Here is a 19,330-nt window from a genome sequence, read left to right as displayed (position 1 = left end):
CTGTGAGCAGAGCAGATGCTTGGGCTGGATCCGGCTGCAGCCAATGGCACAGACCTGCTCTGTGCCCTCTGATCCTGTTCTACTCTCTGCACAGACCTGCTGTGTGCCCTCTGATCCCGTCTGCTCCCTGCCCGACCCCCGCATGGGATGCAATCACACAGGCCCTTCCCTCTGCCCATCCCCAGCTGGGATCCGTGCCCAGACAAAGCCCTCCGCCAGACCTCAGGATGTCCCCAAGGGACCCTGGCCCCAGGGGCTCCTTCCCCAGACATGCAGAAGGTGAAATATGAGTTTCATCCCTCCAGACATTTTAATGACTTCACTTGGGAACCAAAGAAAAGAAGACAGACAGAAAGATCAAGGACCAGTTGCTTAGTAACGAAAGGAGAGAGGCGCAGGGGATGGGAGAAAGGAATTTTTATCTTTTTTCTTCTTTTTTTTTTTATGAGACTGTTTCTCCACTTTCAGGAGACATGAATCCCCCACTTCAGCACCTCTAGTGCCACACAGATGCTCCCCTCTGCAAGGTCTGGGTTTCATCCCTGTCCCCAGGGCTGTGGGAAGATCCATCTAAAACAGACAGATTCTGTATTCCTAGCACAACACCAGCAAAGAACAGAGGTGGTAGAAAGTGGTAGATGGAAGGATACTTGCTCTGGATGACAGACACGGGTATGACCTCCACCACCACCTAATTTCTGTTGTTATGAGACCAGCAAAACTGGGAGCCAGGTGGCTCCAGGAGCGATTTACCAAGCTAATATTGACATATCCTGCCAGACCCTTTCCATTCCAAACCCGCTTCTTCTCCTGCCCAAGCTCTCCTGCTAGCCAGAGGAAGCCAGCTGGGAATGGAGCTGGGGGTTTAAGCTGCCCGTGGCTGGCGCTGACCTTTCCTTCCCAGCACAGCAAGTGTGGAGATGAGCTGAGGGCTTGGCTTCACATCCCTGAAAATGTCAAGCCCTGGCAGCAGGACTGGGAGCTGGGAGAGCTGCTGGGAGCCCTGGCAGCAGGAGGGATAGCAAAACCAGGCTGCATTTAATTAAGAGCAGGATGCGTGCTGTTAACCATTTACTGCCCTCCAGGAGGGAGTCAGTTCCACCCCTGCCTGCATGCCGAGGGCAGGAGGATGCTCTGGGGACCTTCCCAATACAGGGAATGTTGCCAGGACCCCTAAAACCTGCTTGTTCTTGGTCATTGATGCTGTTCACCATCCCCAGTGCTGTAGCCTGAGGGTAGAGGTCTCATCCCTCCCTGTGGAGCCCTGGCCCTGCTTCCCCTTTACCCCCTCATCTCCCCTCCCACCCCTCACCCAGTGATCTCTAACCCACAGCAGAGGGGAAATGAAAGTCCCCAACATCCCGCTCCAAGTTTCCATGGGAACATAAGTGCTGCTGGTCCTCCCAGCCCTGCAGATGCTGATTGCAGAGCAGAGCATCCCAGCGATGCCAAGGATGGCAGAGAACTATCCCTATCCTTCCCACGGATCAGTAGAAAAACCTGCCCCAATTCCACCTGCTGCAGGCAGGGGACATAACCCTGTTCAGCCGGGGTATCATTTTTGCTCATCCCAGGGCTGCATGAGGCTGTGGATCCAGCTTGGAATCTGCTTTGGCACTGTTTTCCCTGCCAGGCACAAAAGTGCCACAGTCATGGGGAGAGTTTGAATCCTAAATTGTAGGGAGATAAGAAGGACCAGAGGAGCAGCAAGGGTGAAGCACAGGCCACTGAGGGGAAGAGGAGCAGGGAAAAGCAGGCACCCATGGGGAGGGACTGCTATGGGATATCGTGATGGCACTCTGCTCCCTGCTTGGCTCATTTCCCCAGTGTTTGTGATGTGCTGCAGAGCTACATCTGTTATCTGTATCTATTATCTATATCTATTATCTATATCAATATTTTAGGACTAGTGTGAGTCAGGCCCTTTCCCTCAGGCTCTTATCCACCTGATATTTTCCTGCTTCTCCTTGCTGGCTTCCATCTGCAGGCAAAACCCCTCGGGGGATCACCTACCTGGAAATCCACCTGCCAGGGCTCGGGGCTGACCTGCTGCAGGTCCTGCAGGTGGGTTTTCCGGAGGGGGTTTTTCACCAGGGCTGTGCCAGGATCGCTTGCTGTGGGCACCTTCCTGCGAGGCTCGTGGTCAGAGATTTGGGTGGTGCTGTACGCCCGTCTCCTGGACAGAGCCTTCACGTCCATTCCTGAACGGTGGGAGAGAGAATCGGCTCCACTCCGGAGCAGGATCAGCCAGCACCACCCCCCTCGGCTCATGGTGGGAGGCAGGGAGCCCTCCCCAGGGTCCTGCCAAAGCTCAGGGGGCCACACTCAGCCCTGCAAAGTTTTAAACAAAGCAACGAAACCACAAAAGGAAATAGGAACACTCAAAATTCCTGGGGATATCAAGAGAGCAGGTTGGGAAGGTTTTGTCTGAGGAGTTTTCAGCCAAAAAAAGAGCCTAACTGCATTTCCCCAAACCTCCCTGGAGAAGACAAAGGATTTACTAATGAAATTTAATTAGTGCAGACACGCTCCTGTCAGAGCAAGACTAAAATTTGTCTTGGAAAGACATGATTTCTCATTGCTTTTGACAAGTTTGAGGGGATGCACAGCACAGCTCCGCTTGGAATAAAAGGGAAGAACATCCTGTGAGTAACAGAGGTTTCCCCAGCTCCGGGGTGCAACCAGCTGCTTTATGCCACATGCTGCTGACACAAACACCAGCCAAGCCATGGTGGAGAGGAGTGACTCTCTGGGGACTGGGCTTTGGATCCATTCCCCCCCTCTCAACTGGGAAGTTGCTTTGTAGGTACAGGGATGGTCTAGCAGAGCTACCCATTTGCTCACTCCATTCCTCCTACACAGCTTGGGAAGCTTGTAAATAATTATGTGGCCAAAGCTAAAGCAGCTTTGAAAATCTCCAGGGAACCCAGCTCACCAGGGCTTCCCTTGATTTCCTGACAGGTTTGGATAAAACATCCAAACCAAACAGACTTGCTCAAGCCTCAGGAGATCTGTCATCTCTCCTGCAAACTCCCCCAGCTCTTTGCAGCTGAAGACATGTATTTATCAGGCAAAAAAACTGGGGGAGCAGTGACAGGAGCTTGATTAGAGAGACAGGGGCATCACTCCCCCACATGTACAGAGGAAACTCTGACCCGTGTCCGTGTCCGACTCTCCCTCGGGATCTCTGCCCAAGCCCAGGTGGTCGGGGGAGCGCTCGGCGGGGCAGGAGCCCTCTGAGTCTCTGGTGTGGTTCCAGCCCTCCAAGCCTGCTCCCTCCTCCTGGGAGTGAAAGAAAACAGAGCTGCCCGACTCCTGGGAATGCATCATGCTGTACCGCCGCCTCTTGTCCTGGGGGGAAGCACAGAGAGGGAACAGGTCCCACCACCATGTCTGTCCACGGCTCCCAGCCGAGACAGGCTGCACCAGCACCCTTATCCACTATTTCCTCCCAAACTCTTGCCCATCATCTCCCTTAAGGACAGAGCTGGATTGCAGGAGACATCTCCTGACCACGCACAGAGCAGAGACCCTCTGTACACCCCCAACACCCCCCCCTCCCGGGACAGCCCCACGGACTCACGGATCTGGGGTTGGAGAGGTACAGGGAGGTGTCGCAGATGACACCGTAGCTGACCAGGCGGTCACCAGGGAACAGGCAGCTGGTGCTGACAGGAGACACCAGGACCTCAGTGCTCTCAGGAAAGACCCACTCCACAGACACATCACTCAGGACCGGCGCCATCGCCTTCTTCAGTGACCCGATCATCTGCAAAGGGCAGGGGGGAGAGGCTCAACACCAGCTGGACACGAGATGAGCCATGGTGCACGTGCCATGTGCCGCAGGGAAGGGGAACATTCCCTCCAACAAACCCATCAGCTGATTCCTGCCCTCTCCTGACAGTCTGCTTCCTCTTAGTCTACTCTGATGCCCATCCCAGCACCCCCATCTCCTTGGCACACTTATACTTGGCAGAGCTGGGTTAATCCTATACGTCTTTTCCAACCTAAATGGCTCCATGATTCCATGATTTTTTCCCAAGAGCAGATAGTGATGGAGCACAGGCTGATCTCACACATGCTGCGAGCCCAGAGCAAGGTGGGAGCTTGTGGCCAGAAGGATCTTGCTCTGATGTGAGGCAGCATCCCCTGCTCCCCTCCAGCACCCAGGAAAAGCTGTCAGCCTTCACTGGTCTGAGACCCCGCCCCTGTCCCAAGCCTGGCGCACTCACACACTGATATTTTTGGAACAGCTCATTGCTGGCACAAGCCACTGCCAGAGATCAGCAATGCTCTGCCAGTTCCACATGTGGAGAAGACCGATATTCGTGAATACCGCATGGACAAACCTCCCAGGGAGCCATCTACATGAACTTCCCTGTACGCCAAGGGAACTGAACACCGGATTTAGAGGCAGAAGAGCTCAAATATTCCCTATTGTTCCCTGCTTTTTCACAGGCTCGGGAAGACACACCAGGCTGTGTTTTATAAGGCCATTAATTGACGCCTCAGACTGCTGAAGGCATCGAGCTGCACAGCCTGCAAAGCTCTTATTAATAGCTCTTATTAAAAACCTCTCTCTTCGCTGTCTTTGCTTTTAATTTACATCAGAAATGTTGATGCTGTTCTGTCTTAGAGAGGTTTTTGTGTGCTCCAGGTTCCTGCAGAGGGGGGAGTTGCCCATCTCCTCCTTGTGAGATCAAGAAGGTAGGAGCTGGCTTTTTGGAGATATTTAGGCGCTAAAGACCCAATTCTCTCTGGGTTTAGTCATGCAGCAGGTGACAGGCTGGGCTCCGTGCATTCACCAGGGGACAGAGGCACCCCTACGCCGGATTTGAAGCACACGGTTTTACTCTTCATGGGGAGAGAGGGAACGGAGAGGCTTTAAAGTCGGCTTAATAAGCAAAGCCATCACAACGCATTCCTCCCGCTCCAACCTCGAGTCCTTCTCGCCTGAGCAATGCCAGGGCTGAGCCCGACTTCAAAACTAATTGGCTGCTTTGATGCCGGTCCCTCTGCCCTCGCCGTGTCTGAGGCAGAGCTGCCTTTGAAGGCAGAGCTGCTGCATCGCGGCTATCGCGGCCCCCCAGCCCCAGGCGGAGGGAAGCACACCCTCCCTCTCCCTCCGACGGCCGGACATGGAGATGCTCCTTCATCCCCTCCGGCTCGCCCACCTGCTGCGAGGGGGAGTTGGGAAAGCAGGGCCAGGATGGGGAATGAACCCGCTGGGAGCCGTGGCCTCCCCCTCGCTGAACCAGAGCATCGTTAGAGCCCCACGGGGTGGCCCCTGGGGAATGGGGGCTGTACCTTGGGCTGGAGCCTCTCGCCCTCCGCCAGGAACTCGGAGATGCCCCTGGACACGGCAGCCAGACCCCGGACCAGCCTCCTGCAGGCGTTTGGCCCGATGCCGAAGCTGTAGCACCTGCAAAGGGACAGGGAGAATCAGGATCCAGAGGAAAAACCAGCCCCCAGCCCCATGTAGTTCACACACTCCCCCAGGCAGAAGCTCCCTCAGGCTTTATCCCACTGCTATGTCCAGAGGAATAAAGCAGCTGCTCTTTTAGGTGGCTGGCAGGAGAGCTGGGAACATCCCAGTGCCTAAAGGGGCTCCAGGAGAGCTGGAGAAGGACTTTGGACATGGTCATGGAGTGGCAAGACAGGGGGAATGACAGGGGCAGGGTTACATGGGATGTTGGGAAGAAATTCTTCCCTGTGAGGGTGGGCAGGCCCTGGCACAGGGTGCCCAGAGCAGCTGTAGCTGCCCCTGGATTTCTGGAAGTGTCCAAGGCCAGGCTGGACGGGGCTTGAAGCAGCCTGGGATGGTGGAAGGAGCCCCTGCCTGTCGCAGGGGGGTGGAATGGGATGGGCTTTAAGGTCCCTTCCAATCCAAACCATCCAGGGGCTCTATGAACCCCCAGCCCCCTCCTCTCGGCAGACCCCAAACCCCTTCCCCAAAGACCAGCCTTCAGCAGTGACACTCAGGGGTTCCCAGCAGGACCTCCAGCCTTCCCCTCCTCTGCAAACACAAACAACCTGCTTTGCTCTCAATTCATCTCTTTTCCCTGCTGGTTGTGGTCAATAGCACTAAATATCCAGTAATTATCTCTGCTTGCAACGAAAAAAACATTTTCTCAAGGAAGGAGGATCAAGCCAGTTGAGGCTGCTCCCCCAACTCCCAGCTCTGAGAATCAGGATTTGGTTGGGGTTGAAGGCTAGAAGCGGAGCTGGAGCCCAGGCAGGGAGGGCAGTGGTAGGTGGGGATGGATGCACCAGGAAGCCAGGAGGATGGGAATGGGTGGGATACGGCATTTGGGCAGGGCAGTGGATTGCTGAGAAAGCACCTTCAGCAGCAAACTGCAGCTGCACAAGGGGCTTTTCTCTTGTGGGTTTTAATCCTCAGCTGGCAGCAAATCCTAAGCCAGCCTCACACCCCTCTTAAATAAGGCTCTGATCTTCTTTTAAGATGGCCATGCCCAGGACTCTCCCTTCCAGGGTCACCCGAGACCACGCTCCAGCTCTGACTGCATTTAACCCTCCGCTACAGCTCCATAAGAGCAGGGGGTGGGATGGTGGGATGCCCTCTACACTGGGAAGCAATCAGAGCTCTGTGCAGTTACAGACCCACAGAGCAGCTTCCCTGGTAAGCCCCGAAATCTGACAGATGGAAGAGGAATACATTTTTCTCATGTTTTGTGCCCCTTAAAGAGGCAGAGGAGAAACCAGAACAGCCTGTGATCAGAGCTGGGGAGCCAGGCTGGGAGCTTGTGCACAAATTAGCTGCTTTTTACATTGCTCCCTTTCAGCATATTCAATTCTGCAGAGCCCCATCCTGGAAGCAGCTGGGGCCAGCCCCAGATGTGCTTTAAAAAAAATTTTAAAAAAAGCAAGGAAGATTGTTGGCGTGTCAATCTCTCCTAGCAGGAAGCATCAGCCGAGAGCTGTGAAGTTGTCAGCTCAATTATCCTGCTTTTGATTGTTTAAAAAGCATCTGAACTTCTGGGATCCGTTCCAAACCCTTTGAGGTTCTCCCATGGCTCATAGCAGCAATCTCTCCTGCCTCTGTCTCTGAAGTGGGGATGTCTGTGAGATGGAGCTGTGCTCAAGGAGAGGCACATCCCAGCCTGTGCCAGGTTTCTGGCCCCACAGGGGTGAGCCCGGCTGCCTCCCGTACCTGGTGGAGCAGGAGTGGTCCCGCAGCAGCTCCAGAACCTTCCCGGGGTTGCTGATGGCCCCGGCTGTCAGGCGGTGGTTTCCGCTGTGGATGGGCTGGCGGATGACCCACTTCAGCGGGGATAAGAGGTTGATGCTGCCCATATCAGCCTGGATCCTCCTGATGCTCTGGCAGGCGATGGCCAGGCTCTCCTGCCCAAAGGAGCAGTGGAATCATCAGCACCAGCACCCTCCAAGCACCGAGGAGCACAACAGGAGAGGCTGAGGGAGTTGAGGTTGTTCATCCTGGAGAAGGGAAGGCTCTGGGGAGAACTTAAAGCCACTTGCAGTGCCTAAAGGGGCTCCCAGAGAGTTGGAGAAGGACTTTGGACAAGGGCCTGGAGTGACAGGACAAGGGGGAATAGCCTTAAGCTAAAAAAAGGCAGGTTTAGATTTGGTATTAAAAGGAAATTATTTACTATAAGGGTAGTGAGGCCCTGGCACAGGTTGCCCAGAGAAGCTGTGGCTGTCCCATCCCTATCCCAAGGCCTGGCTGGACCAGGCTTGGAGCACCTTGGGATAGCGGAAGGTGTCCCTGCCTGTGGCATGTAAGATCCCTCCCCACACAAACCAGTCTGTGATTCTATGGACTGTGGGCTCACCCACCTCACAGTAGGCCTGACTGGCAGGAAAGAGGGTCTTGAAGGTGGATCCAAACCCAATGACGTTGAAGAGACATGCTGGCATCAGGCTCTTGAGAATGACCAACAGGGCATCCTGAGGGGTGGAAAGCAAACAGACATCAGCACACTTGGACTCTCCCTGGCTGCCCCAACTTCACCAGTAAGAGCTCTGCCCAGAGCCATCCCACCTTCATCTGACAACAAACCAACTGCTTCTTTCCCATGCCTCCATATGACCCCGCTCTTTTCAAAGTCCCCTGATGTTATTTGGGACCCGAAGCAGTGAGGAGAATGGGGAGTCTTTGGGAAAAAAAAAAAAGACAACAAAGAGCTGAACAAATTTTTCTGTTTGTTTTTAAGGGATTCAATTTGTGCTGGCAACACAGTGCTGCAGCACAGAGCTGGTGGGTGAGAAGCAGAGTGTGAAATTGAGAAGTGCGACACGCAATGCATCTCAATGCCTAAACTTGCAGAAAATAAACAAACAGCTTAAAGTTACACAAAAGGAAAAGCCTCCCCCATCCCCAATTCTCTTGTATTCATAGCTGGCTTCAATTAAAATAACTGGGAGACGACAGTTTTAAGCTATTTTCTTTACCAGAGGTGGTTATCTAACGTGCCTATTCCTGGGCTTTACATAAGGCAAGAGCAACTTGAATTGTTGCACAGCGATGTCGTGGACAAGTCCAGGACAGAGCTTGTGATCGCAGCAATCGGGCAAGAGCTGCCTAAGGAGCTCTTGAGCTTGTAGGAGCAATTATGTGGCAGGAGAGGAGGCCCATTTAAAGCAAAGTGTTTATGTAAAGCAAAATGTAAAGCAAAGTGTTCAGGAGCAGCTCAGCTCTATTTAAATGCTGATCAAGGCAGACTCCTGCCAGTCTGCCGAGGGCAGCAGAAACCCTCGAGCCAGCCCCTGGAGGAGCTGCCAAGGTCAAATGAGCAAGAACAGCCTCCTTGAGTTGTCCTACCAGTGGCAAAGACCGAGTGACCACAGAGAGACACAGTGAACCCCCTGCCTGGGACTAGCAGGGATGTAGTGCCAGGTCAATCCAGCTCCCAAAGCCTGTAAGACTCAGCAACAACGCAGAGCTGGAGCACTGAAAATCAGTGGGATAATGTAAAAGAACAGGGCTGCCCTTTAACAGGCTCTGGAGTACTTGAATCCAAGCTGTTATCTCAAACCTACGAGGATATATTTATACCACTGCTCCCAGATGGCTCCTGGGATGCTGGCTCTTCCAGATCTCAATGCTGACATCCCATCTTGGAACTCATTACAAGGGAAAAAATACAAATTTCCAAATATTTCTCTTAAAGCACTTCCCAAAATGGGCAACTGATGCCTGCTTGCTGTTTCAGCAAGCAGAAAGATTTATTGCTTCTTATGGTAAATATTGATCTTGATCCTGTTGCACTCAATAGCTATATGGCAACTCAATAAGGAGGGACGCTTGCTTCCAGAAAAGTCAATTCCCAGTTATTAGCGTAGTTTTGCCAGTGAGCACCATCACAGCCTGGCTCTTCTCCCTGGCTGCATCAGGGTGGGAAAGGAACTGGCTGCAGGAAATTTAAATCCCTGAATTTTCCACTCCAGCTGCTTTGGATGGGTGCCCTCCTGCTCCACACGGGCCTTTCCATCCCATCCCTGAGGCATCCTGAGGCTGCACAGCTCTGAGCCCTGTCATGCCGTGCATCCAGCCAGCTGAGAATGATGCAGAAGGTTCCACCAAGCAAACCCCACCCAAACCCTCTCAGAATAGCCCCTGCTGCGAGGTCCCTGGTGTCTGCGAGTGACAAACAAGGATTGGGACACTCAAAAGAGGGACAGTGGGTTTCTCCCTTGAGGTATCTCCTCCAAAATCCCCTCTATCTCCCTCAAAATATTTTTTCTTGAAGGGGAACAGCCTTTCCCTGTTTCTACAGCCCTCCTGTGATGGGGTTTCCATTTCAAGACCTCTCAGAGAAGAGCTCTGCTCCTTCAGGTCCCCATCCCCAGGGGACAATCCTGCCTCTACAGAGGCTGCAGACACTGTGGTGCCTAAACCCAGCCATGCTGTGAGTTGGAAAGTGAAAATCCACCCTGGGACAAGATTCCCAGGCTCCTAAAGGTGCTGGGGGAAAGGGGTACAACCCCAGAGATATCCTGTTCCCCTTGGGAACAGCATCCCTATCCCAGGGGATGTGCTGCAGCCGTCCGCAGGCTCCCCAGCATCCCAATCCTTGCTGCTGAAGGTGTCTGTCCTTCGGCAGTTCCCATGGAAACTGGAGACAGATGGGAAAGGAGATGTGCTAGAAGATGGACAAGCTCAGGAGTGGGTCCGTGGGAACCTCATGAGGTTCAACAGACCAAGTGCAGGGTCCTGCACCGGGGCTGGCACTGGGTGAGAGCCACATCTGACAGGGGAACCTCAGACCCACAAAATATCCTGACAATGCTATTTTTTATCCAGAGGTGTCGGCACAACTCACATAACCATCCAGCAGGCTGCTGGTGTTCATTTGTGTTTGGAAAAGAGATGTCTCGTGTTTAAATCATTTCTGTGGGTGCACAGAGGTGCCCATCAGCAAAACCTCTCCTAATGCTTGGTCAGCACGTTGCTCCCCTCGGAGCTCCCTGGAGGTTTCCCCCTAGGCAGCCATCACTCAAAGCCCTCCTGGAGACAGGGAGAACTGGAAAAGGGATGCACAAAACATGCCAGCAAGAGAGGGAAAGAAAATAATTTTGCATTTTATGTGCTGATAGGAAGAAGGGGAAGAGAACGGGGGAGAGTCACCTTCATTGCAGGTACCGAACAAGCGCCACGGTTGAGATGACTGAAATACAGCCCATAATTACCCCCCATCCCCTGATAATGAACACTTCTGCTCTCAGCACCCCCAGCGCTCTCTCACTGCCTGTTGACAGGCAGGTGCTTCCCCTCCTGCAGGTACCTTGGCATGGTTGATGTTCACACCGCTCATGCTCTTGCTGCGGTCTACCAGGAAGATAAACTCTCCCTGGGCTTTCTGGAGGCCTGGCTGCACAGTCCTCAAGTCAGGGCAGAAGTTGAGCATGATGACGGGGTGGTGGGGGATGTCCTTGTTCAGCCGCTTCCTAATGATTTCCGTCTGAAAGCAAGCAGGAGAGAGCTCATTTTTCTACCCCACTTCAATTCGAGGGGAATCAGAACAGGGGTAAAAATGCAAGTGCAGGGCCTTTTGTGGGCCAGAATCTGCTTGTTCTGGCCTCAGAGGTGACAACACCAGGGTGGGCCAGTGTCCAGGTGTTCTGTTGTGTCCATACCCACAGTATTCTCCACCCCTGGAAGTGTCCAAGGCCAGGTTGGACGGGGCTTGGAGCAGGCTAGGATAGTGAAAGGTGTCCCTACCCATGGCAGGGGGTGGGACAAGATAAGCTTTAAGGTCCTATCCTTCTGCGATTGTATGGAGCAACTGCACACTCAGATAAAAGCCTGGAGAAGAAATCAAAAGACCTGGCTCAACCCAGCACCTTGCAAAACTGATTCTCCAAACATTTCATTAGATCCTTCCCAAAAACCCGGTTCATTAGCACAGCTTAGCATCCCACCGAGGCACACCAGAGGTTTTCTCCATGGTCACTCACTAATGAAGTGTGAGATGCAGCCCTTGATGTGCCGCATTCACCGCTCCAATTCATTCCTGCCACCTCTGATTTGCTGCTTTTTCTGCCCATTTCTTTTATCACATTTCTTTGTGGGGATTGAAAGGCTTTGGAAAGCTGAACCGGCTGCTCCGGCCATGGTTCGATAGGAACCTGCATGATCTGTCTCTGCACTGCACACAGCTCCACTGGCTCTCGATATTTTCTCTCCTTCTATTTCAAGTATTCAATACAAATGGGATAAAATTAAATGGGTAAAAACCTCCTGTGATACGTTTATAAAGTACTGTTATGTGTGTATCAAGCAGTAACAGGTTCACGGCCTCAGCTGCTTTGGAGGGAGCTCCAGGACCCCACATGAGCCCAGCTGTGGCCTTTCATCCCTGGGTCTGAGTGTGGAAACAACTCCACAACAGCAGCTCGATCCTCAGGGGCTTTGTTTGCCGCCTTCTCCTCTTTCTGGCTGCTTTTCTCATTGGTTTCACTGGGAGTAAACCAGACCCCAGATAACTGCGCTTGTTTTCTCCGGCCATGAGTCACATTCCTCAGTCTATGAGCTGATGACCAACCTTTGTTTTCTATAACTCACTAACTCCCTGTGGCTCAACACACACACACACAAGCTCTGCTTTCAGATCCTGTGCCTGAGTGCTGCTTCTCTGACCCAGTGAAAAGACAAGTCCCACTCACAGGAACGAGCCAAGCTCCCACTCATCTTCTTGCCTTTCCCTTCCATGGGATGGGGTATAAATTAATCAGCTGCTGAGAAATCAAAGGGCTCTTTCCATTTCCATTTCCCTCCAGCCATATGATATTATTTTGTTCAACAACTTTTCCAGTTTATCACATTCCAGACAAGAGTGTTCCTTATTGCCTCTGTCCAAGGACTGAATCGTGGCCCTGGACCTATCCACAGAACTCCCTGGAATGCTCTTGGGTATCCACGACATAAATTTCCTGTGGGATCAGGATAAGCCCAGATTTTGGGATTTCTCACTGACTCTGAAGAGAATTTTACAGGCAAATCTTCAGTAAACAGCCTCAGAGGTGCTGCTAGGGGTCAGCCAGAAAAGAAAACATCTCCTCACCTCCCTTCCGTTCCCCTTCACCCATTATCCAATTACCGTAAGCTAATCAGATTTTGTCGAGGAAAGTTGATTCCAGTGTGCATCCATCCCCACCAACCTGCAGCTGACAGGATCCAAGCCTTTTCCATAACAAACTGAGGGAAGAGAATTGATTATCATTTACTGCTGAAATTTCTGGGCTAATTTAATTTAAGCCGAGAAGTGGCCAGTGTCCTGCTCTGAGCAGCAGCAATTGCAGCCCATCATCTACCCCAGATATTCCAGGCATTTTCTCTGCTCCCTGCAGTTGTTTCCCAGTCCTCCTGGGGCACAGGTGGCTTTCCTGCAGGGAAATGTCTCCAGAATGATCCCCCCCCTTAGATAATTTGACATGCCAAAGAAGCAGAAATAATTAGGGAGCCATCCGAGGCGTAGCGTGGGAGTTTCATCTCATTCCACCTGCCACACGCTGAACACAATTAGAGGAGATGCCTGCGGAGTCCCAGCCCTGAGAGAGAGAGTGAGGGCAAAGGGAAGGAAGGAGAGGAGGCTTGACAAGTCTCTCATGACAGGAGAAATCTTAGCAGCATGAGGAGGCACCCCTGCAGCAGGTCCAGGATGTCTGCCAAGAGGAACCCAGGATCAGACGTGTGGAGAAGGAGTTTAGGGGGAAATGAGCATCCCTGGGCACACAGGAGAGCCCCAGCTGTGTAAAACAGGAGTTGACACCATCAGCCCCGGCCGTGGCCACACAAGCACAACCTGTCCCTTAGGGGAAGACGCCCACCCCGGAAATCCGGAGGGCTCTGAGCTGTCCGCTCCTCTCCGCTGATCCCAAACACACCAAAGTGCTGGGCTGTCACTCATTCCTTCAGAACTGCTGGAAGACGAGGCACAAATCCCAGCGCAGATATTTTTCTCTTTGCTGCTCAGCAGAACAAAGAGAAGTCTCTCCTACCTTGTCTTCAGTTCAGCTCATTATTCCAAGGAAAATCACTTCTTTCTCTCTGACAGCTACCCAGAAACAGTAAACATTTACTGAGCAATTAAAAGAATATTTTATTCTATGTCATTGCAATAATTATAATACCCTTAATGCTATCACAATTCACCTCTCTAATTATGCTATGCTAGACTAGCACTAATTATACACACAATAACCATCTCAGAGCTCCTTCCACTCTCAGTTTATCAGCAGCACTGCCGTATTTTCCCCTCTTCCTCCACACAAGCCCCTCTCCAAGGGAGGATGTTGAAGGTCTCATTGGGACAGTGATGCTGGAAACAAGGAATCATCTTCTAGCTCAGCTCCAGTCCATGGAAAGCCTCAGTTAACACCTGCAGCTTGTGTTTCTCACCTTTCTCTTGGCACTAGGGTCTTTCCTAGTGCCTTTAATGAAATCATTCTTCCCCTTCAGGTGTCGTTCGTACTCTGCAGGGGTCATGTCACCCTCTTCCATTAAGACGTGGGGCATGTGGGGCTCTGGAAATGCAGAGAATTGTGTGAAGAACAGCCGTGGTAACACTTTGGGTCTGGCAGAGATGCAGGCACTCTTGGCTGGGAAATCAGCAGTATCTGTGAGCTTGGGGAGCCCAGAAAACCCTGAGCACGGCCAGGATTACCTCCCAGGAAGCCTAACCTTGACAATATTTGCAAAACCAGTGCTAATCCAGCTGTCTCCAGAGCTACAGATGAGGATCCCAGGAAGGGGCAAGACCAGCAGAGGGGAAGCAGAGCCCACCTACCACTTGGATGGATCAGGATCTCCACGGGTCTGTCGAAGGAGTGTTTGCTGGCCAGCGTGATCACAATGCTCTTGGCAGAGCGAGCTGAGGGGTCGGCGTCTGCTCGGATCTCGTGTGTGGGGCTCTCAACTCCTGCCCGGGGAAACCGAGGTGCCAGCAAGGATTGAGGGTGGGGGAGACCAGGGAGAAGAGATGACAAGGTGGCAGAGGACAGGAGCCCACATTAGCATCAGCCTGGTACTGGTGAATCCACCCCAGCACAGTTAAGTTGCCAACACAGATTTGCATTGAGGAGGAGGAGTGTGGACATTGCCACATGGGGAGGTGACAAATCAGCCTTGTGCAGCAGGACAGCCCCAGTGCTCCTACCTGCCAGCAAACATGGCCCCCGGATCTCCAGGTGGAAGCTGAACTCGTACTCAAAGGGGTTGGTGGCCTCACTGTCCAGCAGTTGAGCCAGGCAGAACCTGCTCCCTTGCTCCGGGCTCCCCGATCCGCAGAGGTGCTTGTCCCTGCCAGTGAGATAAATCCCAACAAACCCTGTGAACATGTTCTATCCCCCCAGGAACTGCAGGGCTGCCGGAGGTAAAGCCTGCAGCCACTCTCCAGCCTCCTGCAGCTCCTGCTCAGCCAGCCCTGCATTCCCCAGGATCAGTCCCAGACTGAGCCCACCCTGTGGTTTTCCATACGTTCGGAGCTGGTGGCTGGAAAGGCTGCTGGCATTCTCCAGGCTGGGCTGGGGGACCCTGGGGACGCACACAGCTGGCAGGTGGACCCTCACTGCCCCGCTGGGCAGTGTCTGCAGCTCAGAGGAGGTGCTGATGAAGATGGACACACTTTCCAGGGGAGGAATCATGCCCAGGTTGGCCACAAAAACAATCCTCTCCAGGTCCTCATCCATCATGATCCTTCCTGCACAGAGAGGACCACACCAGGTATTGCAACCATGGAAAATGCTCCTTTCCAGGCCTCCCACAACCCCCAGCCCCAGATCAAACACACAAAGCCACCCCTGCTGCACACATCAGCTTTCTTTGAACAGCCTCAGCTCCTGCATCACTCCTTTGGCTGCCCAGAAGCAGCAGTGCTTTCCAAGATGGGCATGACTGATATTTTTGGCAGGGACGTGAGCACCACAGCCCCTCAGCTTCCCAAAAGAAGCCCCCTTGGTGCCACAGCAGACAGCAGCCAGCCACCCCCTGCCACCGCCCTACTCCCCTTCCTCTCCTTTTCTCCCCACATTCCCTAAAACACCCTTAATCCCCTCACCGCTTCCATCACCAGCTCTTCCAGGGGGGAGGCTGCAGCTGTCGAAGTAGGTGTCATCTATCTTGGCTTTGTCTTTGATCTGCACTGTCACCATGCGCCGGCACACGGCCGCCTTGAAGCCCACGACAGTCGTGCCCTCGTCCAAGGGGTACACAAAGAGACCTGCCAGCCAGGAGGGGTGTTAGCAACACCCACCACTTCCCCGGCCCCACCAGCCAGGTCCCTCTTGGCACTTCCCAAGTGGGAAAAAAAAATCCCACTTGTGGGATTTTTCACACCTAAAAAGTTGGAGACTTGGACACAATACACTTGGTTGTGCTTCCCACCAGCATCTAAAGGTTTAAGGCATGCACAGAAACCCAGCACTGCCATATCCTGGCTCTAAAGTTCCCATTCCAAGCTTCACTCCTTGAAACTTGCCTTCCAAAGCCTGGGGGTCTGGGTTGTGGTAGGTGAGCAGGGCTGTCATCCCAAAGGCATAGCCGCTGACACAGGATGTCACCTCGGACGCGATGAGGGGCAGCCGGGAGAAGGTCACCCGGTTAATCAGCCCTGGCATCTTCCCGGGGGTCTCTGGGTGATGGTAGGGAGCTGAAGAGAGAAAGGTAAGAATGGATGTGGAGCCCTGAGTGCCCGAAATGTTTGCATGCCTCTGCCACCTCATTCTGAAGCCCTGAGGACAGAAAGGTGAGTGACCTGGGACACGACGACATCTGGGCTTGATGACTGCAGTGATGGGGATGGGGATGGAGCAAGACCCCGGTGGGAAGACACAAGGAAAACCCCTGCCCCAAACCCCCATCGGCACAAGGGAGGAGGTTCAGATCAAACCTCCCTGGCTGGGGGCAGACAGCCCTGGAGGTCCACACTCCCCAGCTCCCACACTGCTGGAGTCTGGGCAGAACAGGTTAACATCTTTTTCCGTCCCTCTTTCTCCTCATTATTCTCCAAACCAACAACTTTCTCCAGGATAAGACTATGATCATCAGAGTTTTCCTTTATCCTGGGGAAGGAAGAGCAGGCAGGCAGAGCCAAGCATCCTCCTGCCCTCCCATGCCCTTGCCCATCCTCATCCTCGCTGATTTCGGGGAGGTGCCACTGCTCTGCTGTCCTGCATCTCCAGATCCTTCCTGCACGGGCTGACTCATCCCTTCCTGTGCTCAGCCGACACATTCAGATGCAAAGCGACTTCTTCTGCCAATTACGTTCCAACTCTTTTCCCTAAGCAGGTTTTCCTCCGTTCCAGCTCCTCTCCCCCAAGCCTCAGGGTTTCAAAGGAGACCTTTCAGGTGGATTTTAGGGCCCCATCCCGCTCCCCCGGGGAACCGGGAGAAGTTGCTAGGCAGCAGTTCTCCCTGGCTGGCTCTGCAATGCTTTATGCAGTGATTTACGAGGCTCAGGAGGAGCCAGCAGCACTGAAATACATCCGTTTCTCATTCCCTACCAGTCCTGCGTTATTAAAACCCACCTTTATACGCAAATGCCACCGAAGACATCAAGGCCACGAGCTCAATGTGCTCGGGCAGGAAAACGGCGTTAGGAAAGGAAGAAGGGAGAGCCAGAGAGAGCAAGAAGGGCTGTCCAGGATGGGGGAGAGCAGCCACGGAAAATGAGCAAAGGAAACAGCAGCAAAGATGATGATGGAGGGCAGTAATCCCAAGGCACGCCCCTGAATCCCGGCCAAAAACCTCAGCCATTCCCGATTGAATCCACCTCTCCTTCCACCACAAATGCTGCTCACGCCAGGAGCTGCCCAGGGAGGTCAGGGATGCATCCATGGGGATGCAGCCCCACACAGTCAGGAGATAACTGGGAGCCCTGCCTGAGCCAGGGGAGGCCATCCCACACTGGGATGCTCCCAGCTGTGCCAACAGGGCTTGAGAAGTCAGGAGCTGGCAAGGGTTCACCTGCACAGGGAGAGATAATGAAGGTCCCCTCACTGCGAGATGTGGCTGAGGCCATCAAGGTATCGGGAAGTGATTAAATGCCAGGAGGGGGAGGAAGGAGAGGGAATTATTTTACCTTAGGGAAGAAATAATAATGGGAAGGAGCTCTCTACCAGCTTGGCACAACAGGAATTCATTATGGGACTGCCAGAGGGGTGGATATGGGCTCCAAGAGCGTGACTTCAGCTTGGAAGTGGGGACTTAGTGCAGAGCCATGGGTGAGATCCAAGCCCCTCACATCTCCTGCGCCCATGGGAGATTGGGGACGTAACTCCCCTGGGAGCCACTCTGCCAGCAGGGCTTTCTGCATCGCCTGGGCCTGGACAAGCACCAAGGGACCCTTAGTGGGACACAGAGCCCCGTGCCATGTCCTGTTTGAGCCAGCCAGGAGAGTTGCACCTCTCCTGTAGCTCCAAGGTGGCTCAGAGGAGCCTGGCACCAGCCCTTACTGCTGTGCCAGCCAAAAAATCGACCCCACAAGGATAGGGAGGGCTCAGAGGGCTCTTCCCGGCAAAAACCCTTTGATAGGGGACGCTGCCAGCAGAGCCATGGGGCTGCTCCACACAGCTCGTGTCACCAACGCCATCAAGTGACTGGAGCATGGAAAGGGAGAGCAGCGGAGAGGCTGGAGTGAGGGAAAGCAGTAGGAAGGCTGGAATGTCTCTCCTGTGCCCCCCAGGAGCTCAGCACCGGCCCCTTGCCTGCTCCCCATCCTGCCTTTGCTGCTCTGGGATGTGCACTCAGTCTCCATTCAGGTCACAGGGCTGGACTCTGAGGATGGGACCTGGCAGGACCCTGCATCCCCAAAAAATTACCAAGCTGCACAGGATATCCCTACACCCACCCAGTCCTCAGCGCGTCCCCTCACTGCCACCAAAAGTGTCCTGCCTCCCGCACACAGCAGGCACGGGGCCATCCCATGGACCTGGTCAGGTGCCTCCCGACCTCACACTGCATCTGGCATCCCAGGAAAAAGGGAAACCACTGGTTACTACCTCCAGCCCTCAAAATACACCTGTAATCCCATCAACTAGGAAGCAGCTCAGGGCTGGTGACAGACACTGTCCCTTGGCCAGCCGCGCTCTGGACCTGGCACACCAGGCTGCTACTGGATCAATCTTTATTTTCCCCCTTCCTTTGTAAGTGCTCTTTCCTGACAATCCACTGCTCCTCCCAGCCACGGAGGGGAGGGAGACACGGAAGCGTGATCACCCCACTCCAGGCAATACCCTCGGCCAATTCCTGTGCCCAACTGACGGGGAAGGTGCTGATGCTGCTGCGACGTCCGCGGACGGTCCCCGTGACGCGCAGAGAGCGCAGGGCTGCGAGCCGGAGCACAGGCTCCAGCCCCTCCACAGGGCTGCAGGCGCCTGTCCCAGCACTCCCGAGAGGCTGGGGCTGGATTTTAGGGGATGGGAAAAGGTGTTTATGTGCCTGAAAAAGGGAGGTGGTGCCTGGAGAGCTGCTCAGAGCTTCCTGGGTGTCCGTCTGTGTCTCTAGCACTGATGGGCCCTCAAAAATTCTCTCTGAGCACGCGGAGTAAAGACAGGGGCAGAATAATGCTCCTCTGAGGTCTATTTTGGTGCACTGAATAGGAAAACAGAGCAAAACTGCGAGCACACAGCCTGGCTTCCGGCAGGACCTGACTCCCAGGAGGAGGCTGGGGTCCCAGCTGTACCACACCACAGGATCTGTGGCATCCGCAGCCGACAACAGGACAGGGAGAGCCAGACCAGGAGCTGGGATAAAACCCGACCCAGCCCCACCCGGCCCTGCTGCCTGAAGGGCAGATACCAGGGGCAGCCCGGCTGGTTCAGCTCGCCACGGCAGGAAGGCAGCCGCGGCGAC

At 53.8% G+C, this 19,330-nt stretch overlaps 1 protein-coding gene across 1 annotated transcript in view; it reads right to left on the bottom strand.

Moving 5' to 3' along the window:
• Positions 1 to 19,330, bottom strand: part of VWA5B1 (von Willebrand factor A domain containing 5B1) — a 30,930-nt gene that overhangs the window by 5,990 nt on the left and 5,610 nt on the right. Inside the window, exons 6-19 of the mRNA XM_017735076.1 lie at positions 15,957 to 16,127; positions 15,537 to 15,698; positions 14,957 to 15,179; positions 14,637 to 14,779; positions 14,268 to 14,399; positions 13,880 to 14,004; positions 10,764 to 10,940; positions 7,816 to 7,926; positions 7,172 to 7,362; positions 5,308 to 5,422; positions 3,584 to 3,769; positions 3,156 to 3,351; positions 1,947 to 2,201; positions 1,313 to 1,322 (exon numbers count right to left, since the gene is read on the bottom strand). Of these exons, the coding sequence (XP_017590565.1) occupies positions 1,313 to 1,322; positions 1,947 to 2,201; positions 3,156 to 3,351; positions 3,584 to 3,769; positions 5,308 to 5,422; positions 7,172 to 7,362; positions 7,816 to 7,926; positions 10,764 to 10,940; positions 13,880 to 14,004; positions 14,268 to 14,399; positions 14,637 to 14,779; positions 14,957 to 15,179; positions 15,537 to 15,698; positions 15,957 to 16,127 (2,197 nt within the window). The remainder of the gene's footprint in view (positions 1 to 1,312; positions 1,323 to 1,946; positions 2,202 to 3,155; positions 3,352 to 3,583; positions 3,770 to 5,307; positions 5,423 to 7,171; positions 7,363 to 7,815; positions 7,927 to 10,763; positions 10,941 to 13,879; positions 14,005 to 14,267; positions 14,400 to 14,636; positions 14,780 to 14,956; positions 15,180 to 15,536; positions 15,699 to 15,956; positions 16,128 to 19,330) is intronic.

Source organism: Corvus brachyrhynchos, unplaced genomic scaffold (genome assembly GCF_000691975.1).
Source record: "Corvus brachyrhynchos isolate BGI_N302 unplaced genomic scaffold, ASM69197v1 scaffold525, whole genome shotgun sequence".
In the NCBI taxonomy this organism is placed as follows: Eukaryota; Metazoa; Chordata; class Aves; order Passeriformes; family Corvidae; genus Corvus; species Corvus brachyrhynchos.
The sequence above is the reverse complement of the archived record's forward strand: the minus strand, read 5'-3'. Positions and strand labels throughout refer to the sequence as shown.